Source organism: Chrysemys picta, chromosome 12, assembly GCF_011386835.1.
Source record: "Chrysemys picta bellii isolate R12L10 chromosome 12, ASM1138683v2, whole genome shotgun sequence".
Lineage (NCBI taxonomy): Eukaryota > Metazoa > Chordata > Testudines > Emydidae > Chrysemys > Chrysemys picta.
In genome coordinates, this window is record NC_088802.1 from 11,683,482 (window position 1) to 11,708,556 (window position 25,075).

The following is a 25,075-nucleotide window of genomic DNA, read 5'->3' on the forward strand; positions in this document are numbered from 1 at the left end:
GGCACCTGTCTGTGAGAGGGGGCAGGGATTAGGACACCCCTCCCCACTTGTCACCTCTCCCATTGGCTAGCTTAGATGGTTTCCCGCCTAGTGAGCTGGCTTTTGTGAATTGCACTGTAAGGTGCCTGTGATGGCCATGCATTGTCTAGGGAGTTTAGGCCCCTCATTCAGCTTTGCAGAGTTGCAGACGATGATTTTCTAGTTGCCTACAAATTAAGGACAGAGACAGAGCAAGGCTGGAAAGTGACACATCCCAGTAAAACCCAAACTCATCCTAGGGGCACAATATTCCCTGTGGGGGTTGGGGGGACACAACCAAGTCAGTAAAAAGAACAGGAGTACTTGTGGCACCTTAGAGACTAACAAATTTATTAGAGCATAAGCTTTCGTGGACTACAGCCCACTTCTTCGGTCTGCATCCGAAGAAGTGGGCTGTAGTCCACGAAAGCTTATGCTCTAATAAATTTGTTAGTCTCTAAGGTGCCACAAGTACTCCTGTTCTTTTTACGGATACAGACTAACACGGCTGCTACTCTGAAACCAAGTCAGAAAGCAAATCCCAGGACTCTGCCCCCAGCACCAGCAGCTGGGACATGAAAGTGGAACAAACACGAAGAATTGTTTGTAATGTTTTATTTACAGTAAGTAACTAAAGGTGGTAGGTAAATGGAGCCGAGAAGGAGCCTTAATAACCACAGCATGGAAAGGAGATCCCGAGCTACTGAGAACAGTTTTCTTAATGGCACTACAACAGTACAGTCATCTAGGAATGAATATAGGGAATTAATGAGTTACAACGTCACTTTCAGTAAAATGTAATAAATCTCTCCGTCCCGCTCAGGTTCCCTTTCTTTTCCTACTGTCCTTTTCTATTCATTATTGTTCTAGCCCTCACTTCCCACCTCTGTTTATTTTCCTGTGTTTCTCCCACTCGCCTCCCCTCCCTGTCACAGATCATCCCCCTTGGCTGCTCCCTTCTTCCCCCTGATTTTATCCCTTCCCATTTTGCTGCCCCTGGCTGGTTCCCCTGTCAGGGATATTTTCCTGTCACTCTTCTCATTTCTGTTTTCCACCATTTCTCATAGACTCTACCTTTATTCTTGTTTTATTTTAATTCACATTTTTCTTCTTGCGTCTTCTAATTCCCTCTGATTAAACCCGCCCTGTCCCTGCCTCCCCCAGTGCTGCCAACCTCAGGAGTTTAAAAAAATCATGAGACTGACTCAATGATGATTTTTTTAAGGATATATAATGGTTTTTCCATCAATCTGAACCCATCTTCTCCTCCCCACCAGGGGTGTGTTTGACCATTACAGTGTTACCAGTTGCCCTGTAGTGACTGTGGCCCCTGCAGCAGGATCTAAGGACACAGATCTGTACAAAACGCTCCAAGCTGCTGCTTCTCTGCAACCCCCAAAACCCTGGGCTGTATCCCTGCCCAGACCCCACCTCTGCCCCAGGGGTTCTTCCCCCTCCCCTTCCCATCCCTGGGACTGAAGAGAGGGAGGAGGAGGCACTTCTAGGGGTCATAGAGATGAGGAGCCAGGGGCTGGGTAGATGGGAGTCCTCCAAGGTCATAGAGACTGGGGTCCATGAGGCTAGAGAGGCTGATTTCTGGTTCCACTCTCGGCTGTGTGTCTCAGGGACACAATCGGAGCTGGGTGTCTGTGTCCCACACCCAGAGCCAGGGTCGGATTCTCTCCCCAGGGATGAAGCCCGGCGGGAAAGTGAAGATCGGGGCCTCATCACCAGCATTGATAAATGTCACCTGCCCCCGGTCACAGTCCAGACAAACCCGGATCCTGCTGGGGACCCGGCTCAAGGGCAGGGGGGTCACAGGGGAAGTGAGAGCCTGGAACTGACCCCTGCACTGTTCCACAGCCCAGATCCCCCCCTCAGGGCTATGGCTGATCCGTCCCTTCCTCCTCACAGACCCTCTGGCCACCCCCACAGCCCAGCATCCCCCATCCCCGACCTCCACCTCCCAGCAATGTCTCCCCGAGGTGAACCCCTCACAGCCCAGCACACAGGCCCAAGAGTCAAATCTCTCAGGGTTGTTGGGTAGTCGCTGCCGTGTGTCTCCCCGTATCACACTTTTCCGATCCTCAGACAGGACAAGGTTGGGATGAGCCGTGTCTGGATCCAGAGTCACATTCTCTGGGGAGAGAGAATCAGAGCGTTAGGGGCAGAGCTCGGCCCTGGGGGAAGCTGGGACCATTTCTCACACTCCCCAGCAGCCCCGTTCTGGCTGGGACAGGCCTGGATCCCAGGGAGCTGCCTCTGTCCTGGGCACTTGAGACTGAGCAGGGATGTCACTGCAGTTCCTCAGTCTGTGTAAGGAGACCCACTTCATTAGTTTCCCATTTGCTTGCATAAGCTTCAGCTCCCAGCTACCCCTGTTGGTTCTGCTCCATACCCAGCGTCAGAGTCACAGCAAGGAAGGTTTTAGTGAGGAGGGAGCAGAGGAAGCAGGTACAGTTTTGAACCCCAGAGGGAATCCCCCTCCTCTAATGCAGCCTCCACTTCCAGGCCAGGGAACAGAGAGGAAGGTGCAGCATTGGGGAAGAGCTGCTTAACACCAGATAGTAGGAGGTGGCATTGAGTGAAGTAGCCCCATCCCCAGCTCAGAGAAGGAAGGAGCTGACAGCCTCACAGGGAGAGCGTCTCCCCAATCCAGGAAGCAGTGAACAGCTCCAATGGGAGTGCCCAGCCCTGCCCACAGGAAAGGGAGGACCTTGGAGAAGCACGATGGGGAGACCCCCTGCACCGGGGTAAAGCAGAGGGATGTGTCAGCCCTCAGGTCAGAGAGCTCTGTTCACAGGCTGCTCAGTGAGAGTGTTTCTGTTCATTAGCATGGGCATGAACTCAGCACTAAGGTTGGTGTCAGGATTATTTGTGTGATGTCAACTTGGGATCTCCCCAGGTGTTCCAGCACCTTGGTAGAAGTTGGGAAGGGGGTACTAGGTTGCATTGCCTGTGGCCCTGCCCTCTCCATGGCCCTGACCCCACTCTTCATCTTCCCACCGAGGCCCTGCCCCTGGCCAGGCTGGGAGCCTTGGCCACTATGGAGAGCCTCTGATGCTCCACCTTCCCACGTCCCCACTCTCCAGTGTGCACCACCCAGGGCAGGTGGAGGGTCCAGGGGGAAGAGGAGCAGGGGTGGGGCCATTGAGAGGGGCCAGCTCCAGGAAGAGGCTGCACTACATGGGGGGAAAAAGAAGAACAGGAGTACTTGTGGCACCTTAGAGACTAACAAATTTATTAGAGCATAAGCTTTCGTGGACTACAGCCCACTTCTTCGGATGCGAAGAAGTGGGCTGTAGTCCACGAAAGCTTATGCTCTAATAAATTTGTTAGTCTCTAAGGTGCCACAAGTACTCCTATTCTTCTTTTTGCGGATACAGACTAACACGGCTGTTACTCTGATACATGGGGGGAGCTGATCAGCTGCCCCACCACGAAGCACAGCCACTGCCTGTGATGCTACATGCCTGCCCAAGGCTTCCAGTTTGGGGCTCCAACATGTTCCCGTGCCCCCAAACTATGCCCATGTTAAAAAGTGGGTAGGCTTGGCCCCCTGGTCCCCTATGTTCCAGTGCCCCTGGATCTCCTCACTGTTTAATGGGTTATTTGTAGGACTGTGTGTGTCATGGCCACTGTTGATTTGGTTGGTAACTTTCATTACAATCTCATGAAGATGATTTCACTGGAATTTTCTCATAATTTAAAGACAATCTCCAGCTGCAAAAAGACAGTTACCTTTTCTGTAACTGGTGTTCTTTGAGATGTGTTGCTCATGTGTATTCCACAATAGGTGTGTGTGCTCACCACGTGCACTGGTGCTGGAAGTTTTTCCCCTAGCAGTACCTATGGGGGGGAGTGCCCCCTGTAACCCCTGGAGTGGCGCCTGCCTGGCGCGGTATAAGGGGAGCTGTACGCTCCCCCTACCCTCAGTTCCTTCTTGCCAGAAAACTGGCAGAGGGGAAGGAGGGCAGGATGTGGGATAGACATGAGCAACACATCTCGAAGAACACCCGTTATGGAAAAGGTAACTGTCTTTTCTGTGTATTCCACAATAGGGGATTCCAATTATATGTGCTGGAGATGGTTAGGAGTTCACAAGTTCTCGGGATGGAGGACTGCCCTGCTGAACCTGGCATCATCCCTGGTTTGAGAGAGACTATCGCATAGTGCGAGGTGAACGTGTGAACTGAAGACCAGGTGGCGGCTCTACAAATGTCCTGTATAGGGACGTGGGCCATGAAGGCAGCTGACGAGGCCTGTGCCCGAGTCGAGTGTGCCCTCACAATGGGCGGCGGGGGGACACCCGCCAGCTCATAACAGGAGCGGATGCATGAAGTGATCCAATTAGAAAGCTGCTAAGTGGAAATCAGCCGGCCCCTCGCATGCTTGGCCAAGGCAATGAACAGTTGTGAGGACTTTCTGAACAGCTTGGTCCACTTGAGGTAGAAAGCCAGAGCTTGTCTCACATCGAGCATGTGGAGATGGCGCGCCTCACTAGTCGCATGAGGTTTGGGGCAGAGGACTGGTAGAAAAATGTCCTGACCCATGTGGCAGGCGGAGACCACCTTCAGGAGGAACGCGGGGTGTGGGCGGAGTTGGACCTTCTCCTTATGAAAGACTGTATATGGCGGCTCGGAGGTCAGGGCCCTGAGCTCAGAGACCTGCCTGTTCAACGTGATAGCAACCGGTAAGGCCACTTTCCATGAGAGTTGAGACAAGGAACACGTGGCTAACGGTTCAAACGGGGGCCCCGTAAGATGAGCCAGCACCAGGTTCAGGTCCCACTGTGGGACCAGGGGTTTAGAATACGGGTAAAGCTGGTCCAAACCCTTAAGGAACCGACCAGTCATAGCATGAGAAAATACCGTGTGTCCTTGCACTGGGCATGGAAGGCCGATATGGCCACCAGGTCCACCCTGACTGACGAGGGCGCCAGGCCCTGGGCCCGCAGGTGGAGGAGGTAATCAAGGATAAGCCAGATCAGGTCAGCCGTTGGGAGCACATCCTAGTCCACCACCCACCTGGAAAACCGAGACCACTTCACCAAGAAAGAGCGGCGAATGGAGGGCCGTCTCCTTTCGAGGAGGACATGCTAGATCAGTTCCGAGCATGTCCTTTCCTTGTCACCTAACCACTGAGCAGCCACACCATGAGGTGAAGAGCTGCTAGGTTGGGATGGAGGAGGCAGCCCTGGTCCTGGGAGAGCAGGTCCGGGCGGAGCGACAACAGCCACGGCGGAGCCACCACCAGGCCAGAGAGGGTCCCGTACCAGTGCTGCCTGGGCCACGCCGGGGCAATGAGGAGGACCCTGACTTAGTCCATTTTTATTTTCTCCAGGACCCTGCTGATCAGAGGGAACGGGGCAAAGGCATAGAGAAGCCGGCCTGACCAGGACAGGATAAAGGCATCGGAGATAGCTCCCCTCCCTAGGCCCCCCAGAGAAGAAGCGGGGGCATCGTCGATTCTGCTGGGTCGCGAATAGGTCCATCTGGGGAGTTCCCCACCATTGGAAGAGCTGGTGGGCCACTTCCGGGTGTAGAGCCCACTCGTGCTGAGAGGAAAAGTCTCTGCTCAAGCGATCCGCCCTCACGTTCCAGGCGCCCAGCAGGTGGAAGGCTTTTAGGTGGATGTCGTGGGCTATACAGAAGTCTCACAGACTGAGGGCTTCATGGCAGAGGGAAGAGGATCGGGCCCTGCCTTGCCTGTTGATATAGAACATCGAGGCATTGTTGTTCATGAGGACCCTGACTACCTTGCCCTTCAGGTACGAGCGGAAGGCCATACACATGAGTCCCACCGCCCTGAGTTCCTTGACATTTATATGAAGGGGCAGGTCCTGCAGAGACCACAGGCCTTGGGTCTGAAAGTTCCCTACATGGGCCCCCAAACCCAGGTCCGATGCATCGGACACCAGCTCCAACAACGGGGCCCTGTCCCTGAACAGGACCCCTTGGAGCATGTTGCTTGGGGCGTGCCACCACCGCAGGGTGGTGAGCACTGAGCTTGGCATGGTGAGGACCTAGTCCTCCTGCGGGATGGAGGGGGATGGGGTCACAATCAGGTCCTCTGGACGGGGCGAGGAGGCCGGCGTGGTGCTTTGGGTGTTGGCCGGCACCAGAGGATCCACCACCTGGTCGGTCTCCAGGCACAGTACCAAGGACACGGGTCCCACCGATTCCTTTCCCGGCAGTCTAGCGGAGGCCAACGGTGCTTCCCACGCTCCGGTCACTGAGCGAGCTCACACCAGGGGCTGCGCCGGAGGCCACGGTGACCACTGGTACCACTGGGCTGGCCACAATGCTCGGTGCCATCGCACTTGCTGCGGCACTGGCGGATCCAGCTGTTCGGGTTGGCTAGCCTGGCCTGTAGATGAACGGCAGTGAGCGGAGGCCGGGCTGGCATACGATCAGCTGCTGTCTCTGGACCGGGAATAGAGGCAGTATCGGGATCTGCGTCAGCCACAGGACCGCAATCTCGACACGGAGGAACAGCACCAACAGTAATAGCTGCTCCGCGATCAGTCTTGACGGGCGGACCCACGACAGCGGGATGCTGGCGATCGACGCCCAGGGCTATGGTGACTGGGTGGAGACTTGGAGTGGGAGTCTATGCGGGAACGGCATCGACGATCACGCCGCGACCGACTGCGGTACCTCCTTCGAGATGAGGACTGCTGGCGACCTCCGCCACGGTCCCGTCGATATTCGCTCCGCAAAGAGGAGCGGTGCCGGGAGTCCCAGTCAGATGGCACCCATCCAGACAGTCTGGCCGGCATTGAGAGTGATCCACATGGACTGGGCCCTGAATGGTCGCTAGGCGGTGAGTGGTGTCAGGAACGTTCCCTCGACCAGTACCGGGCCGGCGGCGACTGTGGCGATCCGAGCAGCGGCTTGCCGCTGGAGCGTGGGGCAGCTCCCCTTATACCAGGCAGGCACCAATCCAGGGTTTGCGGGGGGAGCTCCCCCCCCCACGGGTACTGCTAGGGGAAAAACTTCTGGCACCGGTGCACGTGGCAAGCATGCACACCTATTGTGGAATAGACATGAGCAATCACTCAAAGAAGAACTCACCCTGTCTGTGTGCTCCTAGGGGTTCTCCAATTTGTGTCTCCAGTGCAGACAGCAGAGTGTCTGGTGGGGGAAAGGAGAAAAGAGACAAGATTTCAGGCTTTCATATTTGTAACAGCGTCCCCACTCTGAACGCATAGAACTGTATTTTCATCATGACAGAACAGACCAAGAGGCACAGAGACACACCCAGGAATTTAATATAAACTAACTGAAACCTTCTCTTTCCTCTCTCATTCAGGCATTTCCCAACAATGGAACCAATGTCCTTGCAGCCTCACAACCATCCCAGGACAATCTGTAAGTGAGATTTACTTTTCCCCTCATCATCCCCTCCCACCCTTCAGACTCCAGTTGGTTTGTCTCATTCACTTACTGCCTTTTGTCGTACCCTAGACCCAGATCATACAAAGACTTTATCATAAAAGTAACTTTACCCACTTCGGTCCCTTTGGCCAGGGGTAGGCAGCATCATGTTGTGCGACGGACACTTGACAAAATTACCGAACTTAGTGATGGACATTGTTGGGGTGTTATGTCATTCAGTCATCATTCAACCCGTAAATTAACACACAATTTTCCACATTGAAAAAACCATAACTTGGCTAGGTAGTTAATAAATAATAAACAATAACAATAATAATAAATTCAACTCACTTTAGTGTTTTTGAATGTACCTCACTGCTGCAGTCAATATTTTTTTTGTAGGATGGGGGCATTGAAATAAATATTTATCCTAAAACCATATATCAGTGCATTATTGTCACTGCTTTCTTGTTTAAATAATATGTCTTATGGGAGGAGGAGTGTGTGTGTGTGTGTGTCCCACCTCTACTGAAGGGCTGGAGCTAGGCCGAGGGGGGCTGTGCAGTGGGGGGAGGCACTGAAGGGCTGGAGCTAGGCTGAGGGGGGCTGTGCATCCAGCCACAAAGAAGTGCAGGGGAGGGCTCTGAGTTAGAGAAAATTCTTTCCTAGGTGTCTGTCTGTTGGGTCTTGCTGAAATGCTCAGTGTCCAACAGACCACCTTATTTGGGATAAGGAAGGAATTTTCCACCAAGTCAAATTGCCAGAGGCCCTGTTTTTGTTTTGTTTTGTTTTTTGTACAGAGGCTATACTAGAATAAATGGTGGATTCTCTGTAACTTCAAGTCTTTAAATCAGTATTTGAGGACTTCAGTAATTCAGCCAGAGTTTAGAGGTAAATTGCAGGAGTGGGTGGGGAAGTTCTGTGGCCTGCAATGTGCAGGAGGTCAGAGAAGATGGATCAGGATGGTGCCTTCTGACCTTAAAGTCTATGGGTCATTTCTTACTTTGTAATAGTAATTGAAAGGCATGTTTTTGGTGCAAACAAAGGTTTGAATTAATCAACCTGAGTGTCTTGAACCCAAGTGTCTGGCATTCTCACCCAACAATTAAATAGAAGCATCATCTAAGTGTGAACCAATTGACCAGCAACATTCTCTTCCCACAGTCTCAGAGGCTCATCCCAATTTCCATTCTTAGATCGATTTTAGATACCTTTGAATTTCCTCAGAGTCTCCAACGGCACGATAGTTTTACGGGAGAAATCGCTGACTTGCTCCTCCAGTTCAGGAGAAATCTCCTCTGGCTGTTGGAACTTCCCTTTCTCACACCTGGAGAGAAACAATTTCACGTGATTATATTTCATGGTGTGACTCATTATAAGTTCTGGCTACTGAGTCGCTGTTCTAATGGGCCTGGAGTTCAAATTCCTCGACTTCTCCCAGTCTCAGAGCAAATGCAACACAGCCTACGGCCGTACAACCTTCCCTTCAAAGGACTCATTAATATTCTTCAGCTCTGGGGACAAAAGGGGAATTGAGTCTCCATGGCCAATTTACTCCTTGGCCTCCATGCTCTGAGGGACAGGAGGTTCCTATGTGAAGTGCTGTAGAAATCTGTCCACTAGGAACCTGACTAAGACACCAACTCTCCCCTCCTCAGCTCATTCCACACAGGTCTCCTAACAACCCTCAGACTCTTTACCAGTGCTGACCTGGGCTGAATGGTAACCAGGGCCCCATCAGTGACAGGCCCATATTCCATCCCCACAATTCTGAGGCAGCCAGTCCCCCAGGGATGTGACATCTCTTGGAAATACTTTAGGTCAGTTCTTCCCACTGAATAGATAATTCCAGGGTGAGAACCTCAGGATTAATTTTATCTGAGAGATTTGTATCCAAAATGTGACCTTCCCCACACTTGTTGCTGTGGAGATGCCATGCTAACACCATGCTCTTTCCCAGCATTGCCAAGTATGTGTGGGAGTAAGAGAGAGCCACGTACCTACTCAAGGTGCTTCTGACATCCTAGAGGAGAGGGAGGAAAGAGAGATTAAAAAAAATCTCAGTACCATCTGACACACACTTGGGATTCCAGGAAAGAGATTTTGCAAATACAGGGGAAATCAGCCCTGCCCTGGCCCCAGGGCCATGGTTTCACTGAGCTAATGGGGCTTTTCCATCTCTAATATCTCTGTGTCTGTGACTCTGCAAAGAACAATCGTCATTCACATGTCAGCAATGCACACGCCAAGTTACACTGAGATCTCTGACTGCTGGACCCCTGTGCCTGTAGCTCAGGAGCTGTCCTGTCCCTGTGCGGGGATTTGGGAAGTTTCTAGCTCAGTCTCACCTGCAGGAATTCACTTGCTGGCTTCTGACACTTCCCATCCAGCTCACTGATCAGCTCAATGAGACGGGAAATCTCCTCAGAGAGTTTGGTGATATTTTCATTCTGGATCTTCACAATCTCCTCGTCCAGCTTCTCCAGCTGGGCCAGCAGGAGTCGCTCTTGTTCCTCCAGGAACTGCCGGAGTTGCTGAAATTCAGACACAATCTTCTGCCTCTCGGTTTCTGTCTGTTTCTATAAGAAATAAGGAAAGGGTTGGTCAGGAACATGGATGGAGCCTGATGATCTTTCATACAGTCTTACGAGAGAGTTTCTTTACAATCTCTAACACATCGGTGTACGGGCCAGGACATGAGTCGTCTGGCCTAGTGCTCAGAGCTGCAGTTGGAAGTCTGGAACTACAGCCAAAGTCAGAGCTGGAGTCAAAGTCAGGATCTCACCAAGGGTTGGGGCTACAGTCGAGCTCAGGAGTCATGCCAAAGGCTGAGCCAGAATCAGTGTCTGGTGTCACAGGGGGGATCAGGACTGGAGTCAGAGTCAGGCAGCTACGCGAAGGATCAAGCTGGAGTCAGATTTCAGTACTGCAGGTCAAACCTGAGCCAGGAACAATGCCAGGGCCAAGCCAGAGTCAGGGTCCAGTCCAGCAGCAGATCGGGAGTTCACTCACTTGTTTGGACAACTTCCAGTGACTCCTGCTGGCATAATTCATGCATCCGAACGTCTGCTCCAATCAGGAGCTTCGTAGGCAGATTCTCTGGTGGGCCGGAGTTCCACTAGCCCCTCCCCTGCTGGCTCTGGAGAGCGGTTGGGTTGTAATGACAGTCTCTGTGCACTGAGGTTCAAAACCCACCACTCTTCACATCCTGACACTTGACTGTGATACACTGTGATCACAAGGGAGAGGATTTTCTTACAGCTTCTCATTTAGCCCCAGTCTCTCTGAAAGGACTGTCTCCATGACTACTGGGATATAATCAGTGCAGTTTGGGAGAAATTTTGTGAAAGCCACAAGGCGTAGTAATTAACTCATTAATTAAAATGCATCTTAGATCCTGCAGAAGATGCTGTTGTCCTTGTCCAGGGAGAGAACATTTGTGATATGCGCGCGCACACACACACACACACACGCACACACAGACAGTATCCCATGATCATTGAGAAACACAGACAAGGCCACAGAGAAATCTACCAATAAACAGCGCTCCCACCTCCATGTCCCAGCAGGCGAAGAACAATAGGCACCTACCAGATACTCCTGGCTTCTCTTCTCTCCAGTCACTTTAAATCCCAGCAGCTTTTCTCTCTCTTCCCTCAGAGTCTTCAAATGGGCTTGTATTTTTTCCTGTCAAACAGAAATGATTTGGTGGATTTATTTTGAGGGTTGTAGGGGGTGGATGAGGTTTTTTTTTACCCAAAATTCAAGATAACAGCCAGTCTTCCTAGATAGGCTAGGTCAGGTGGGTAAGGCAATATCTTCTGCTGGCCCAGCTCCTGTTGGTTAGAGAGTTACACACAACTCAGCTCTGGGGAACATACTCTTTCCTGGGCCTGAAGAAGAGCTCTGTGTAAGCTTGAAAGCTTGTCGTGCACCCACAGAAGCTGGCCATGAGCAGACATTACTTCACCTCCCTTGTTTCTTTAATATCCCAGGACCAACACAATTACAACAATACTGTGTACAACAGTGGGTCTTTCTAGAGGTAGGACATGAGAGACACCAAGGGAATTAAACCTTATTTATGGAAATTGGGTGGGTGTTGTATTCAGATTGTTTAAAGTTATTACGTCCATTCTCTCCATTGAGTTGAACCAGTTGAAAACTGGTGTCCCATGGCAGTGAATCTATAAAGCTGTTTTTGAGAAGATTTAACAAACAGTGATACCAATCCCAGAAGCCACTGGGGGCAGCCATATAGGCTGGGATGCTCAAAGGAGTCCAACTCCATTGACTTTCAGAACTGTACCCCTGGGGATTGGACGGGTTGGACAGCTCTGATCTAGGGACTAGGGCAAACCCCATTAGCTGTGTTGATTTGTGTTAGGAACAGCTGGGGTTTGCCCTAGTGCTGTCCTAGCCCCTTTCTGTGGCAATGGCTGCTGGGTAGCTCCCCCACCATCCCCAGCAAAGATCCCGGAAGCACGGGATTCTGGGAGATTTCAAAAGGCTGCCTGGTGGGACTAATGGAACCACTTTGACTGGACTTTGTCCATGAACTCAGGAGAACAGGTCAGACTGACACAGGTCCACACTGCCATGGGGTTCGTTTTGCTAAAGATATGTTTAATCCCAGTGGTATGTGGCATGGACCTGAGCTGTCTGGAGCCCTTGTGGGTGTGGACTCAAGGTGCTTGGGGTCCCACACAGTGTTCAGCACAGAGATCTCCTCTAGTGCAGGCCGGCAGCATCTGAGGCCTGGTCTACACTACGAGTTTAAGTCGACTTTAGCAGGGTTAAATCGAATTAAGCCTGGACACGTCCACACGACAAAGCCCTTTCTTTCGACTTAAAGGGCCCTTTAAACCGGTTTCTTTACTCCACCTCCGATGAGTAGATTAGCGCTTTGCGGGTCGGATTTGGGGTAGCATGAACGGAATTCGACGTTATTGGCCTCCGGGAGCTATCCCACAGTGCTTCATTGTGACCGCTCTGGACAGCAGTCTCAATTCAGATGCACTGACCAGGTAGACAGGAAAAGCTCCGCGAACATTTGAATTTCATTTCCTGTTTGCCCAGCGTGGAGAGCACAGGTGACCACGCAGAGCTCATCAGAACAGGTAACTGTGATGGAGTCCCAGGATCACAAAAGAGCTCCATCATGGACCGAACGGGAGGTATGGGATCTGCTCGCCATATGGGGAGACGAATCAGTGCTAGCTGAACTCCCTAGCAGTAAACGAAATGGCAAAATATTAGAAAAGGTCTCCAAGGCCATGAAGGACAGAGGCCATAACAGCGACGCACAGCAGTGTCGAGTGAAAATTAAGGAGCTAAGGCAAGCCTACCACAAAGCCAGAGAGGCAAACGGAAGGTCCGGGGCAGAGCCGCAAACATGCCACTTCTATGCGGAGCTGCATGCCATGCTAGGGGGCGCAGCCACCACTACCCCAACCGTGTGCTTTGACTCCTTCAATGGAGAAACACACAGGGAAGCAGGTTCGGGGTATGAGGACGATGAGGATGAAGATAATGTGGATAGCTCACAGCAGCAAGGAAGCAAAGAACCGGTTTCCCCAACAGCCAGGATATGTTTATCACCCTGAACCTGGAACCAGTAACCCCCAAACTCACCCAAGGTGTGCTCCCAGACCCTGAGGGCACACAGGGGACCTCTGGTGAGTGTACCTTTGTAAATATTACACATGGTTTAAAAGCAAGTGTGTTTAATGATTAATGATTAATTTGCCCTGGCAATCGCGGCCAGTACAGCTACTGGAAAAGTCTATTAACGTGTATGGGGATGGAGCGGAAATCCTCCAGGGACATCTCCAGAAAGCTCTCCTTCATGTACTCCCAAAGCCTTTGCAAAAGGTTTCTGGGGAGGGCTGCCTTATCCCGTCCGCCATGGTAGGACACTTTACCACGCCAGGCCAGTAGCACGTAGTCTGGAATCATTGCATAACAAAGCATGGCAGCATATGGTCCCGGTGTTTGCTGGCATGAAGACGACATCCATTCCTTATCGCTCTTTGTTATCCTCAGGAGAGTGATATCGTTCATGGTCACCTGGTTGAAATGTGGTGATTTTATTAAGGGGACATTCAGAGGTTCCCGTTCCTGCTCTGCTGAACAGAAATGTTCCCCGCTGTTAGCCACGTGGTGGGGGGGGAGGGGTGAAGTGATCATCCCCGAGAATTGGGTGTGGGGGGGATGGGGGTTAGTTGGGTTTGTGCTGCATGTTAACCCGGAAACCACAGCCCCTCCTTTTACATTGCAAACCCATTTTAAATGGCCAACCCAAGGGGTGATTGGTATGGGAAATGAGGGCGCTACTGTTTGAAACCATTCCCACCTGTTAAGAAGGTTAAAAAAGCCAAAAGACTGTGGCTTACCATGGCTGCCTGCAAGCCGAAATCTGTTGCCTGGCACGGCGTGAGTGGTCTCTCACACCAAACCGGCAGGCCCTCAATATAAGAGGAAAAATGCGACCTTGTAACAAAAGCTGTGTAATGTGAACAGCAAAATGTAACATGAAAGAGTGTACCCATTGTTCTCTAAAAATGTGTCTTTTTTAACCACCTCTCCCTTCTCCTCCACCAGCTGCAAATGTTTCTCCTTCACAGAGGCTAGTGAAGATTAGAAGGAGAAAACGGCGGACTCGGGATGATATGTTCTCGGAGCTCCAGATGTCCTCCCACGCTGAGAGAGCACAGCAGAATGCGTGGAGGCAGTCAATGTCAGACTACAGAAAAGCACAATATGAACGAGAGGAGAGGTGGCGGGCTGAATCGTGGGATGAACAGAGCAAGTGGCGGGCTGAAGATGATAGGTGGCATCAGTTTGCAGACAGAAGGCAAGAGTCGATGCTCCGGCTGCTGGAGCATCAAACTGATATGCTCCAGCGTATGGTTGAGCTGCAAGAAAGGCAGCAGGAGCAGAGACCGCCGCTACAGCCCCTGTGTAACCAACAGCCCTCCTCCCCAAGTTCCATAGCCTCCTCACCCAGATGCCCAAGAACACGGTGGGGGGGCCTCCGGCCACCCACTCACTCCACCCCAGATGATTGCCCGAGCATCAGAAGGCTGGCGTTCAATAAGAGTTAAAGTTTTAAACTGCAGTGTGTCCTTTTCCTTCCCTCCTCCCCCACCCATCCCGGGCTACCTTGGCAATTATCCCCCTAGTTGTGTGATGAATTAATAAAGAATGCATGAATGTGAAGTAACAATGACTTTATTGCCTCTGCAAGCGGTGCTCGAGGGGGGGAGGGGAGGGGGGTGGTTGGTTTACAGTGAAGTAGAGTGAACCGGGTGGGGGGGGCGGAGGGTTCATCAAGGAGAAACAGACAGAAGTTTCACACCGTAGCCTGGCCTGGCCAGTCACAAAACTCGTTTTCAAAGCTTCTCTGATGCGCACCGCGCCCTGCTGTGCTCTTCTAACTGCCCTGGTGTCTGGCTGTGCGTAATCAGCGGCCAGGCGAGTTGCCTCAACCTCCCACCCCGCCATAAATGTCTCCCCCTTACTCTCACAGATATTGTGGAGCGCACAGCAAGCAGCAATAACAATGGGGATATTCTTTTCGCTGAGGTCTGAGCGAGTCAGTAAGCTGCGCCAGCGCGCTTTTAAACATCCAAATGCACATTCCACCACCATTCGGCACTTGCTCAGCCTGTAGTTGAACAGGTCCTGACTCCTGTCCAGGCTGCCTGTGTACGGCTTCATGAGCCATGGCATTAAGGGGTAGGTTGGGTCCCCAAGGATCACGATAGGCATTTCAACATCCCCAACGGTTAGTTTCTGGTCCGGGAAGAAAGTCCCTTCCTCCAGCTTTCAAAACAGACCAGAGTGCCTGAAGACGCGAGCATCATGTACCTCTCCCGGCCATCCCACGTTGATGTTGGTGAAACGTGCCTTGTGATCCACCAGGGCTTGCAGCAGCATTGAAAAGTACCCCTTGCGGTTTATGTACTCGGTGGCTTGGTGCTCCGGTGACAAGAGAGGGATATGGGTTCCGTCGATCGCCCCACCACAGTTTGGGAATCCTATTGCAGCAAAGCCATCCACTATGGCCTGCACGTTTCCCAGAGTCACTACCCTTGATATCAGCAGGTCTTTGATTGCCCTGGCAACTTGGATCACAGCAGCCCCCACAGTAGATTTGCCCACTCCAAATTGATTCCCGACTGACCGGTAGCTGTCTGGTGTTGCAAGCTTGCACAGGGCTATCGCCATTCACTTCTCAACTGTGAGGGATGCTCTCATCCTGGTATTCTGGCGCTTCAGGGCAGGGGAAAACAAGTCACAAAGTTCCATGAAAGTGCCCTTACGCATGTGAAAGTTTTGCAGCCACTGGGAATCGTCCCACACCTGCAACACAATGCGGTCCCACCAGTCTGTGCTTGTTTCCCGGGCCCAGAATCGGCATTCCACGGCATGAACCTGCCCCAGTGACACCATGATTTGCACATTGCTGGGTCCTGTACTTTGTGAGAGGTCTATGTCCATGTCAATTTCCTCCTCACTCTCGTCGCCGCACTGCAATCGCCTCCTCGGCTGGTTCTGGTTTTGCTTTGGCATGTCCTGGCTCTGCATATACTCCAGGACAATGCGTGTGGTGTTCATAGTGCTCATAATTGCCACGGTGATCCGAGTGGGCTCCATGATCCCAGTGCTATGGCGTCTGGTCTGAAAAAAGGCGCGAAACTAGTATCTGACGTATGGAGGGGGGGGCGAGTGACGACATGGCGTACAGGTTCAGGGAATTAAAATCAACAAAGGTGGCTGTGCATCAGGGAGAAACACAAACAACTGTCACACAGAACAGCCCCCCCCAAAGATTGAACTCAAAACCCTGGGTTTAGCAGGCCGTTGATTTCACGGAGGGAGGGGGAAGCAAATGAATACAGAGCAAATCTATTTTTTACATCTTAAGCTGGCAGACGACGGTGCAGCATGACTGATAGCCCTCGGCATCTTCTGGGTGCTTGGCAGAAAATAGCGTACTACGACTGATAGCCATCATCATCATTGGGAAGGCAGCAACTGGGGGACATATGGAGTTTCAGCCACTGCAGTACGACGACGACGGATACCAGTCGTAATACACCATCTTCTACCAAATGGCAAGGGGCTGCTGCTGTGTAGCAATGCAGCCCCACGTCTGCCAGCACCCAGATCGCCGATGAAGGCTACCAGTCATACTGCACCGTCTACCGCCAAAAGGCAATTAGCTGCTGCTGTGTAGCAATGCAGTACCACGTCTCCTGGCACCCAGATGACATATGGTGACAGTGAGCTGAGCTGAGCTGAGCTGAGTGGGCTCCATGTTTGCCGTGGTATGTTGTCTGCACAGGTAACCCAGGTAAAAAGGTGCAAATCGATTGTCTGCCGTTGCTCTGACGAAGGGGGAGGGGCCTGAGGACATGTACCCAGAACCCGCTGCAACACTGTTTTGCATCATTCAGGCATTGGGATCTCAACCCAGAATTCCAATGGGTGGCGGAGACTGCGGGAACTGTGGGATAGCTACCCATAGTGCAATGGTCCGGAAGTCGACGTTAGCCTCGGTACTGTGGATGTGGTCCACCGACTTAATGCACTTAGAGCATTTTATGTGGGGACACACACAATCGGCTGTATACAACCGATTTCTATAAAACCGGCTTCTATAAATTCGACCTAATTTCGTAGTGTAGACATACCCTTAGTTTAACGGTAACCCCTCATGGAGCAGCACAGGAATTCACAATCCCAGTGGGAAACCTCCTCTCCCTGCTGGGCCTAGGACCTGTATCAAGGAATCTTTTCCTCCTACTGTCTGCACTTCATCACTGCTCAGTGCTGCTGAAAGGGGCAGAGTAGCTAGTGGTTGGGGCACTGAACTGGGCCTTGGAAAACCAGGTTTTTATATCTAGCTCTGCCACTGATCTGCTGAGTCACCTTAGACAAGTCACATCCCCTCACTGTGCCTCAATTTCCCCTCCCACCCTTTGTCTGTCTTGTCCAGTTAGACTGTAAATGGCTCAGGGGAGGGATTGTCCCTCACTGGGTTTTGTGCAAGGCCCCCCACAATCGAGGTCAGATCTCATCTGGGGTCTGTAGGGGATGCAAATAACAATAAACACTGTGATACAACCAGTAATAGCAACCACAGCTTGTAACTCCCCTATCAGCTTTCATGCAATGAAGGCTACACACAGCTGAATGACACAGTTACACCATTAAGCTGTAATTAACATCCAGAGTTATTACCCATTAGACTGGACAGCAACTCGGTACCTTGTTCTCCTGGGCAGCCTCCTGTATGGGAACCACCGTGTGAGTGCGGTGACCCCGGGATCTGTTGCACACCACACAGATGGGGGTTTGATCCTCTTCACAGAACAGTTTCAGAGCCTCCTGGTGTTCCCCACACAACCCGTCTCCTCCTGCTCCCTTTGCTGCCTGTAAACTCAGTTGCTTGGCAATTTCTAGGACATTAATCAGATGCCTATTGGGCCTGAGGTTTCTCTTTTGCACAGTTTCTCCACACTGAGGGCAGGAGGCGGCTGTATCGGATCCCTCCCAGCACTGGCTGATGCAGGCTCGGCAGAGATTGTGCCCACACTCCAGAATGACAGGTTCTGTGAAATACTCCAGACAGACGGGACATGTAGCTTCCTCCCGGAGACTTTCTATGGGGTTTTCTGCAGCCATGGCTCCCTCTGGGCAGTGGATCAGGGTTAGTTTCAATTTCCTGAATTCACACTATGCCCCGCCTGCAGCAGCAAGGGGGTGTTTCCTTTCCTGGAAATGACTCGGGCTGTTTACTGAGCAGGAAGGACCCAACCAATTTCACCCCTGGAGGCTTTAGTGAAAAAAAATGTACCACTAGCGCTCTGGTCCTGCAATCAGCCCCTGTGCTGGTGGGGAGGGTCACTGAGGCATCCCCCTGTGAGGATGAGCCTGGAGGAGTAGGAGCTGTGTCTAAGGAGTGATAGTCAGGCTGGGCAGAATTTTTTTATAATATATAAATTTGACAGATAATGTTTATTTTAAGCAATTTTTATATTTATTGATTTAAACTTTCACAGTTGCACAACAATCTGGGTTTTAAGCATTTCATTCCAATTAAAATTTTCACAGTTGTGGGAAATTATGGGGGGAATCAGACAATATTTTGTTCAGACCAGAACTATTTAATGACACTGGACACTGAGATTCAAAAAGTTGAAGCTTTATAATGGTTAAAATTGTCTGTGAGCAGCTAAATCTCCACCCTCCCCCAGCAGCTCCCCCAGGGCAATGACCCAGTGCTTCCCCCACCACCACATGGACCGAGGCTGAAAGTCCATCTGATGGCGGCTCAGGGGCCCGTGGAATGTGCTGGGAGCTCAGCCTGGGCCCTAGGGGGGCAGGTGACCCTGTAACACAACCACACCCAGCAAGGCCCACACCCATTTTTTCCCTTTTTGTCAGTCCCAGCAGAGACACCAGGGACTGCAGGGAGACCAAGCTCCTGTACCCCAGATGAGGGCTGGGGCCCAATGGCCGAGGGCAGCGGATGTGTGGGGAACTCGCACTGGGGGCCAGCAGGGTACATGGTGTGGGATAAACAGAGACCTCTCAGGCCACTTGCCCATTGCGGCTGCAGGAGGGGATGTGGGGACAGACTGAGGAGGCCTGGGGCAGTCTAGGAAGCCGCCATCGTGGACAAGGAGAGGGAATTCAGCTGTGGCGGGGAAGCCATTCTGTGCAGAGATACTGCTGCAGATGCAGCTAGTTACCTGGATCATGTTCACATTGGGGGCACCATCATTGACAGGGTGAGCAATGCACTCTGGGTACAGTGCAGTGTTGTGGGAAGGAAGAGCTGATCGCTGTGCATCTTGGGATTCTCTGAGTTCTCCCACAGCCCCCTCAGCTGCCGCATGAGTAGCTTTCAGAGTAGCAGCCGTGTTAGTCTGTATCCGCAAAAAGAAGAACAGGAGGACTTGTGGCACCTTAGATTTGTTAGTCTCTAAGGTGCCACAAGTCCTCCTGTTCTTCTTTTTATGAGTAGCTTTGTGAGCTCTGCATGCTGAGGAATGGCAAAGGAGCACAGCAGACTGTTCCCCTCCCCCTGCAGCAGCAGTCGGCCTGCTGCGGTGTTCCTGGTGCAGAGCAGAACAGGAGCATTCCAATGATTTGTTCTGTGTTTGTTCCCCAAATGGAGCAGCACACTCAGCTGTCAGATACTTCCTGGAGCTTTGAAAGGGGAGGGGCGCATGCCTGCAGGGCAGCAGAGATCAAAACACTGAGCAGAGCATTCAGGGCAGGCATTGTGGGACCCTGAGGGAAGCCAGTTCTGTCCACAAAACAATCAGCAGTGTCTACACTGGCTCTTTGTCGACAATAAAGGGAGGGGAAAAGACAAAAGTCTCTCCTAGGGGTTGTGACGTTGCACTCCATCCCCATATGCCTTATGAAAATAGGCTTATGAATCTGAAAATGACATAGCTGGAATGTGCTTTATGCCAAAGGTTTCTTATAACATATTGTAAACTGGAATGTCTGGAGGCGTGCCCGTTCTGGCAGGACAGTTGTTCTCAGTGGTACCCCAGCGCATCAAGTGACAGTCTCAAAGGGGTCTCTGTGACCGAACCTGTCACAGGAGTGGACGTTTTTTGTTGCCACAACAGGGCATTTTTCACAACAAAAGTCCCATTGCAGTGTATACGCTCTTGCTGTTTTGTCGCCAAAAGGCAGTTTTTGGCAACAAAACTTGATAGTGCAGACAAGACCTAAGACACTTACATCTCCCCAGAACTCGGGCTTTGCGGCTCACAGTGTTGTTCCATTGATTTTCTAGGCAGCTACAATTTAGATGCAATGACATTCAGCATTGCAATACTTGATCCCTTCATGGAGCTCACTCTTTGTCTCCTACTCTAAAGTATCAGAGGGGTAGCCGTGTTAGTCTGGATCTGTAAAAGCAGCAAAGAGTCCTGTGGCACCTTATAGACTAACAGACATATTGGAGCATGAGCTTTCGTGGGTGAATACCCACTTCGTCAGATGCATGTCCGATGAAGTGGGTATTCACCCACAAAAGCTCATGCTCCAATACGTCTGTTAGTCTATAAGGTGCCACAGGACTCTTTGCTACTCTAAAGTAGAGATCAAACTCACCCAGCCTGCTTTTCCTGAGCCCAGATGGCCCCCAGGACTCCCAAGGGAAGGGGGAGCTAATGAAGGGCACTGCAGTTAGCTTGGTCATTTTGTGCTATGTGATCTAAACTCTCTTCTGTTTTCCTGGTTAAGTGAAAGAGCAATAATGTGTTGGACATCTGCAAAGAGTCTCTCTGTATGTTAAATGCTTCACAACTACTGTGTGCCTCTGGAGAGAGTTCAGCTGAAAACCAGCAGGCTCTCACCTTAGCAAGGAGTTCTGGGAGATGGTGTGTTCAGGCATGCGGGAGTCTGGAGGGTCAGCTCTGCACCGGGGATTAGGCAGCAGGTTTCACACCTTAGAGAGTGGGCTAGAGAGCCCCCCAAGAATGTGCACATGGACCCCAAGATTTGAGCAGTGGATGGGCTCTGTTCCAGTCCCAGAGGCTTGAATTATCTGGGCATCCTGGGGCTCAGATGCTTGGGTTCCCCTTACAGCAGTCCGGTGGCACCTAACCAGGTCTGGGATAAACATACACCAGTAAACAAAAACCTTCTCAGTGCCCAGCATCCAAACACCCTTAACTCTGACCAGGTGGGTTCTGGTGACTATTTCTACATGTCTGAAATATTAAATTCAGAGACATGAATGGAGAGGTCTCTGTCTCAGGGCTGTCACATCCCTTTCCCTTGGGCTGAAGCGGGCTCTTTCCTGTTTCTGGATGAGTGAGAGGCTCTCCCCCCAGTGCTGCAACCTCCTGCTCCTTGGGGTGGGAAGGTTTCTATTAATGGTTCTTCCTGGGCTGGGGAGAGGCCGCCTCCTGTTCCACGTCTTCCACCGTTCTCTTTGGCCAGGATAGAGCAGCTGGTGGCTTTAACCATAGAAACTGTGTGCAGGAGCGTCCCCGACTCTGCTGCTGGGAATGTGGCAGCCCCACTGGGGGAGCAGGGGAGGAGGCAGAAAAACAGCCAGATAGACCAGAGTACCCAAGGGGACTGTCTGTGACTCCACATTCAGGCAGTTATAGTGATTGAAGGGTTCACACTTGATACCTGGTAGTGAAAGCTAAATATTGAACTCACAACCTGTGTGGGGTTTGTGGCCTTGTTTGTAACTGTTTGCCCTGAGGTTGGTCCTCACCTTCCTGAGCTACTCTAGACAGCGTGACAGGAGAACTGAAGCTGGTTGTCCCACATGTCAGCTGAGTGCTCCAACCACAGAGAGGGTAAAAGTTATAAGGCGGGTGACATTATGGAAACCACCTCCCTCACGCACATTTTGTGTGGAGCGAGGCAGATGCCTACCTCGTTCCAGCAAGAAACACCAGACACTGGGTTCCTGTCTGTGGGTGGTTAAGTAGAGATAGATGCCCCTCTGCAACCTCTCTGTGAGAGGGGGAAGGGCTCAGGACACCCCTGCCCTTGTCTAGCTTAGCTGGCTCCCTGCCTTATGAGCTGGCTTTTGTGACTCACGCTGTAAGGGGCCTGTGATGCCCATGCCCTGTATAGGGAGTTTAGGCCTGCGATGTTCTAACTGACTAAAAACTAGGCCCTGTGATGCTCAGCAGTGTAACACCTGAGTCCCTGCATAGATTGCCCCCTGTGCAACCAGCCACCTCTCCACAGAGCACAGCTGAGCAATTCCTGATTGACATGGGTGTGCACAGGACAGAGACAGAGCACAGGCTGGAGAGTGACACATCACATTAAAATCCAAACTCTCTTCCTAGGCCTTGGCTACACTTGCAGCTGTACAGCGCTGTGAGGTAAACCTGTCTTCGTACAGCTGAGTAGGGAAAAGCGCTGCAGTCTGTCCACACTGCCAGCTGCCAGCGCAGTTGTGTGGCCACACTTATAACATTTGCAGCTGTGTTGGGAGCAGTGCATTATGGGCAGCTATCCCAGCATTCATGTGGCTGCAACGTGCTTTTCAAAACGGGGAGGTGGGGGTGGATTATGACAGGGAGTGTTGGGGGAGAGAGAGTGCTTTTTGGAGCATGTCAGCTCTCTATTTTGCAAGTTCCGAGCTCCGGGCCCCATGCTCATTCCTTTACTCACTCAAAGCAAGCTGCAAATTGTTTGCTTTTCTCTGCAGTAGGAGCTTTGAAACCGGCACTTCCGCATTCCTGCAGCTGGTCACAACAATGGAGAGGATTGGCCACTTGACAAGGTGATTAGTACAGCGCTGCAAGTGTTTACACTCACACCTGTGAGTCCTAGCCACTCCGCTACAGCTGTTATTCCTCTCGGAGATGTGGAGTACCTGCAGCGGTGTACCCAGGGAGATACCCAGGGAGATACAGCGCTGCAAGTGCCCTGCCAATGTGGACGGGGAGTGAGTTACAGCGCTGAGGGAGGCTTTACAGCGCTGTAACTTGCAAGTGTAGCCAAGGCCCTAGAGGCGCAATATTCCCTGTAGGGGCTGGCAGACACAACCAAGCAAATCCAATGACGCTGCCCCCAACAACTGCAGCTGGAACATTAAAGTGGAAGAAACAGGAATTATTTGTAATGTTTTATTTACAGTAAGTAGGTGGAAAGCAGGAAAGTAAAAGGAGCAGAGAAGGAGCTTTAATAACCGCAGCGTATGGCCAGGAGATCCCCAGCTACTGAGAACAGTTTTCTTAATGGCACTAAAATAGCACCAATGGCCAGGAATTAATGAGTTCGTCTCACTTCCAGTAACATGTTATAAATGTTTCTGTCCCTTTCATGTTCCCTTTCCCTTCCCCTTCATACTGTCCTTTTCTACTAAGCATTTTTCTAGCCCTCACTTCCCACTGCTGTTTATTTTCCTTTCCCACTCTCCTCTCCTCCCTCCCACAGATCATCCTCTTTGGCATCTCCATTCTTTCCCCTGATTTTATCCCTTCCCCTCTTGTTGATCCCGGGCGGGGAGACCCCAATGATATCTCAGGACACAGATCTGTACAAAACGCTCTCTGCTGCCAGGGAGCTTCCAGCTTCCCTGATTGATTCATTCTGTGTCCCTGCCCAGCCCCCACCTCTGCCTGTGCCCAGCCCGGCTATTAGTTCTACCTCCTGCCCAGCCCCCACATCTCCCCTCAGGGCCCCTGTGCTCCTCCTGCAGCTCCTGGGGTTCTTCCCCATCCCCCTCCCATCCCTGGGGCTGCAGGGAGGGAGGGGAAGGAGCTTCTAGGGGTCATAGAGATGAGGAGCCAGAGGATTGGGTAGCCAGAAGCCCCCGTCTCAGGAACACAGGCAGAGCTGGGATCCCCCAACCCCCAACCAGAACCAGGGTCGGATTCTCTCCCCAGGGACGGAGCCCGGCGGGAAAGTGAAGATTGTGGCCCCGTCACCAGCATCGATAAATGTCACCTGCCCCTGGTCACAGTCCAGACAAACCCGGATCCTACTGGGGACCTGGCTCAGGGGAAGGGGGGCCTCAGGGGAGGTGAGAGGCCGGAACTGACTCCCGCACTGACCCACAGCCCAGATCCCCTCCTCAGGGCTAAGGCTGATCCATCCCTTCCTGCTCACAGACTCTCTGGCCACCCCCACAGCCCAGAGTTCCCCATCCCCCACCTCCACCTCCCAGCAATGTGTCCCCGAGTTGAATCCCTCACAGCCCAGCACACAGGCCCTAGAATCAAATCTCTTAGGGGTGTCGGGCAGCTCCTGCCATGTGTCTCCCCATTTCACACTTTTCCCATTCTCAGACAGGATGAGTTGGGGCTGAGCCGTGTCTGGATCCAGAGTCACATTCGCTGAGGAGAAAGAATCAGAGCGTTAGGGGCAGAGCTCAGCCCTGGGGGAGGCTGGGACCATTTCTCACACTCCCCAGCAGCCCCGGCCTGGCTGGGACAGTCCTAGATCCCAGGGAGCTGCCTCTGTCCTGGGCTCCTGAGACTGAGCAGAGATGTCACTGCAGCTCCTGTCTTTTTCTCTTCAGCTCCCTGGTCCCCTTGCTGGGGCTGCTTCATTACCAGTGGCAGAGACACAGCCAGGAAGGTGTCAGAAGCTTTTATTGAGGAGGCAGGAACCAGCTTTAAACCCCAGAGGGAAGCTCCCTCTCCAATGCAGAGACAGGTCAGTGATGGATCTTTCCCCTCCTGCCCCCACCTCTCCCCAGGGAGGGGACTAGAGACTCTGGCAGCCACAGCAGATGGTGCAACTCAGTGAACATTGACAGAGCTCCCCTCCCCCTCCCCACCTTAAATCTCACTGTGTCCCAGCTGCCCTGTGCTGGACTTTGCTATGGGGCCTCCCCACCACACCCAGCCTGCTCTGAAATGTCACAGCTCGGGAGCAACAGGCCACGGTACCAGGACTGAACCTGTCCAGAATGTTACTGCACAGCAGCAGTTGCAGCACAAAACTACATTAGCTTGGGGGAGGGAGGGATTAACACAAGTGAGGGGGGTTCAGGGTGGAATGAGGCAGAAGCTACAAGTGTGGGGGGTCTCCCTGGCAACAGGCCCGGTGCACCCCTGCAAATAGTCAAAACTGCCTCTTTCCCTGCCTCTTGCCCTTAGAGGGCCCAGGCTGTGTGGCAGAGCGGGACTGCTGCTGAGACCAACACTTCTGGT

The 25,075-nt window shown here is 52.0% G+C and overlaps 2 protein-coding genes across 2 annotated transcripts; both read right to left on the reverse strand.

Moving 5' to 3' along the window:
* Positions 1 to 618: 618 nt before the first annotated feature.
* On the reverse strand, positions 619 to 18,151 carry LOC103307126 (zinc finger protein RFP-like). Its single transcript, XM_065564596.1, has 7 exons — positions 17,676 to 18,151; positions 10,989 to 11,084; positions 9,746 to 9,976; positions 9,398 to 9,420; positions 8,609 to 8,724; positions 7,095 to 7,154; positions 619 to 2,157 (listed from the first exon to the last, which is right to left on the reverse strand). Exons 1-7 carry the CDS (start codon positions 18,090 to 18,092, stop codon positions 1,640 to 1,642), a joined length of 1,461 nt encoding a protein of 486 aa, XP_065420668.1. The 5' UTR covers positions 18,093 to 18,151; the 3' UTR covers positions 619 to 1,639.
* A 4,876-nt stretch (positions 18,152 to 23,027) lies between these two features.
* Positions 23,028 to 24,275, reverse strand: LOC135974847 (butyrophilin subfamily 2 member A2-like; the record flags this gene model as incomplete). Its single annotated transcript, XM_065563886.1, has 1 exon — positions 23,028 to 24,275. A coding segment is annotated over one exon (540 nt), but the record flags the coding sequence as incomplete, so codon positions are not given.
* Positions 24,276 to 25,075: the final 800 nt, after the last annotated feature.

What these genes read in the sequence shown, in the direction of transcription:
- LOC103307126 (XM_065564596.1), bottom strand. Translation starts at nt 18,092, where the DNA reads ATGGCTGCAGAAAACCCCATAGAAAGTCTCCGGGAGGAAGCTACATGT. An exon ending in AGGCTGCCCAGGAGAACAAG is followed by an intron (nt 11,085 to 17,675) that starts GTACCGAGTTGC and finishes TCTGTTTGACAG; the next exon opens with GAAAAAATACAAGCCCATTT. An exon ending in GTCAGAAGCACCTTGAGTAG is followed by an intron (nt 8,725 to 9,397) that starts GTACGTGGCTCT and finishes GTTTCTCTCCAG; the next exon opens with GTGTGAGAAAGGGAAGTTCC.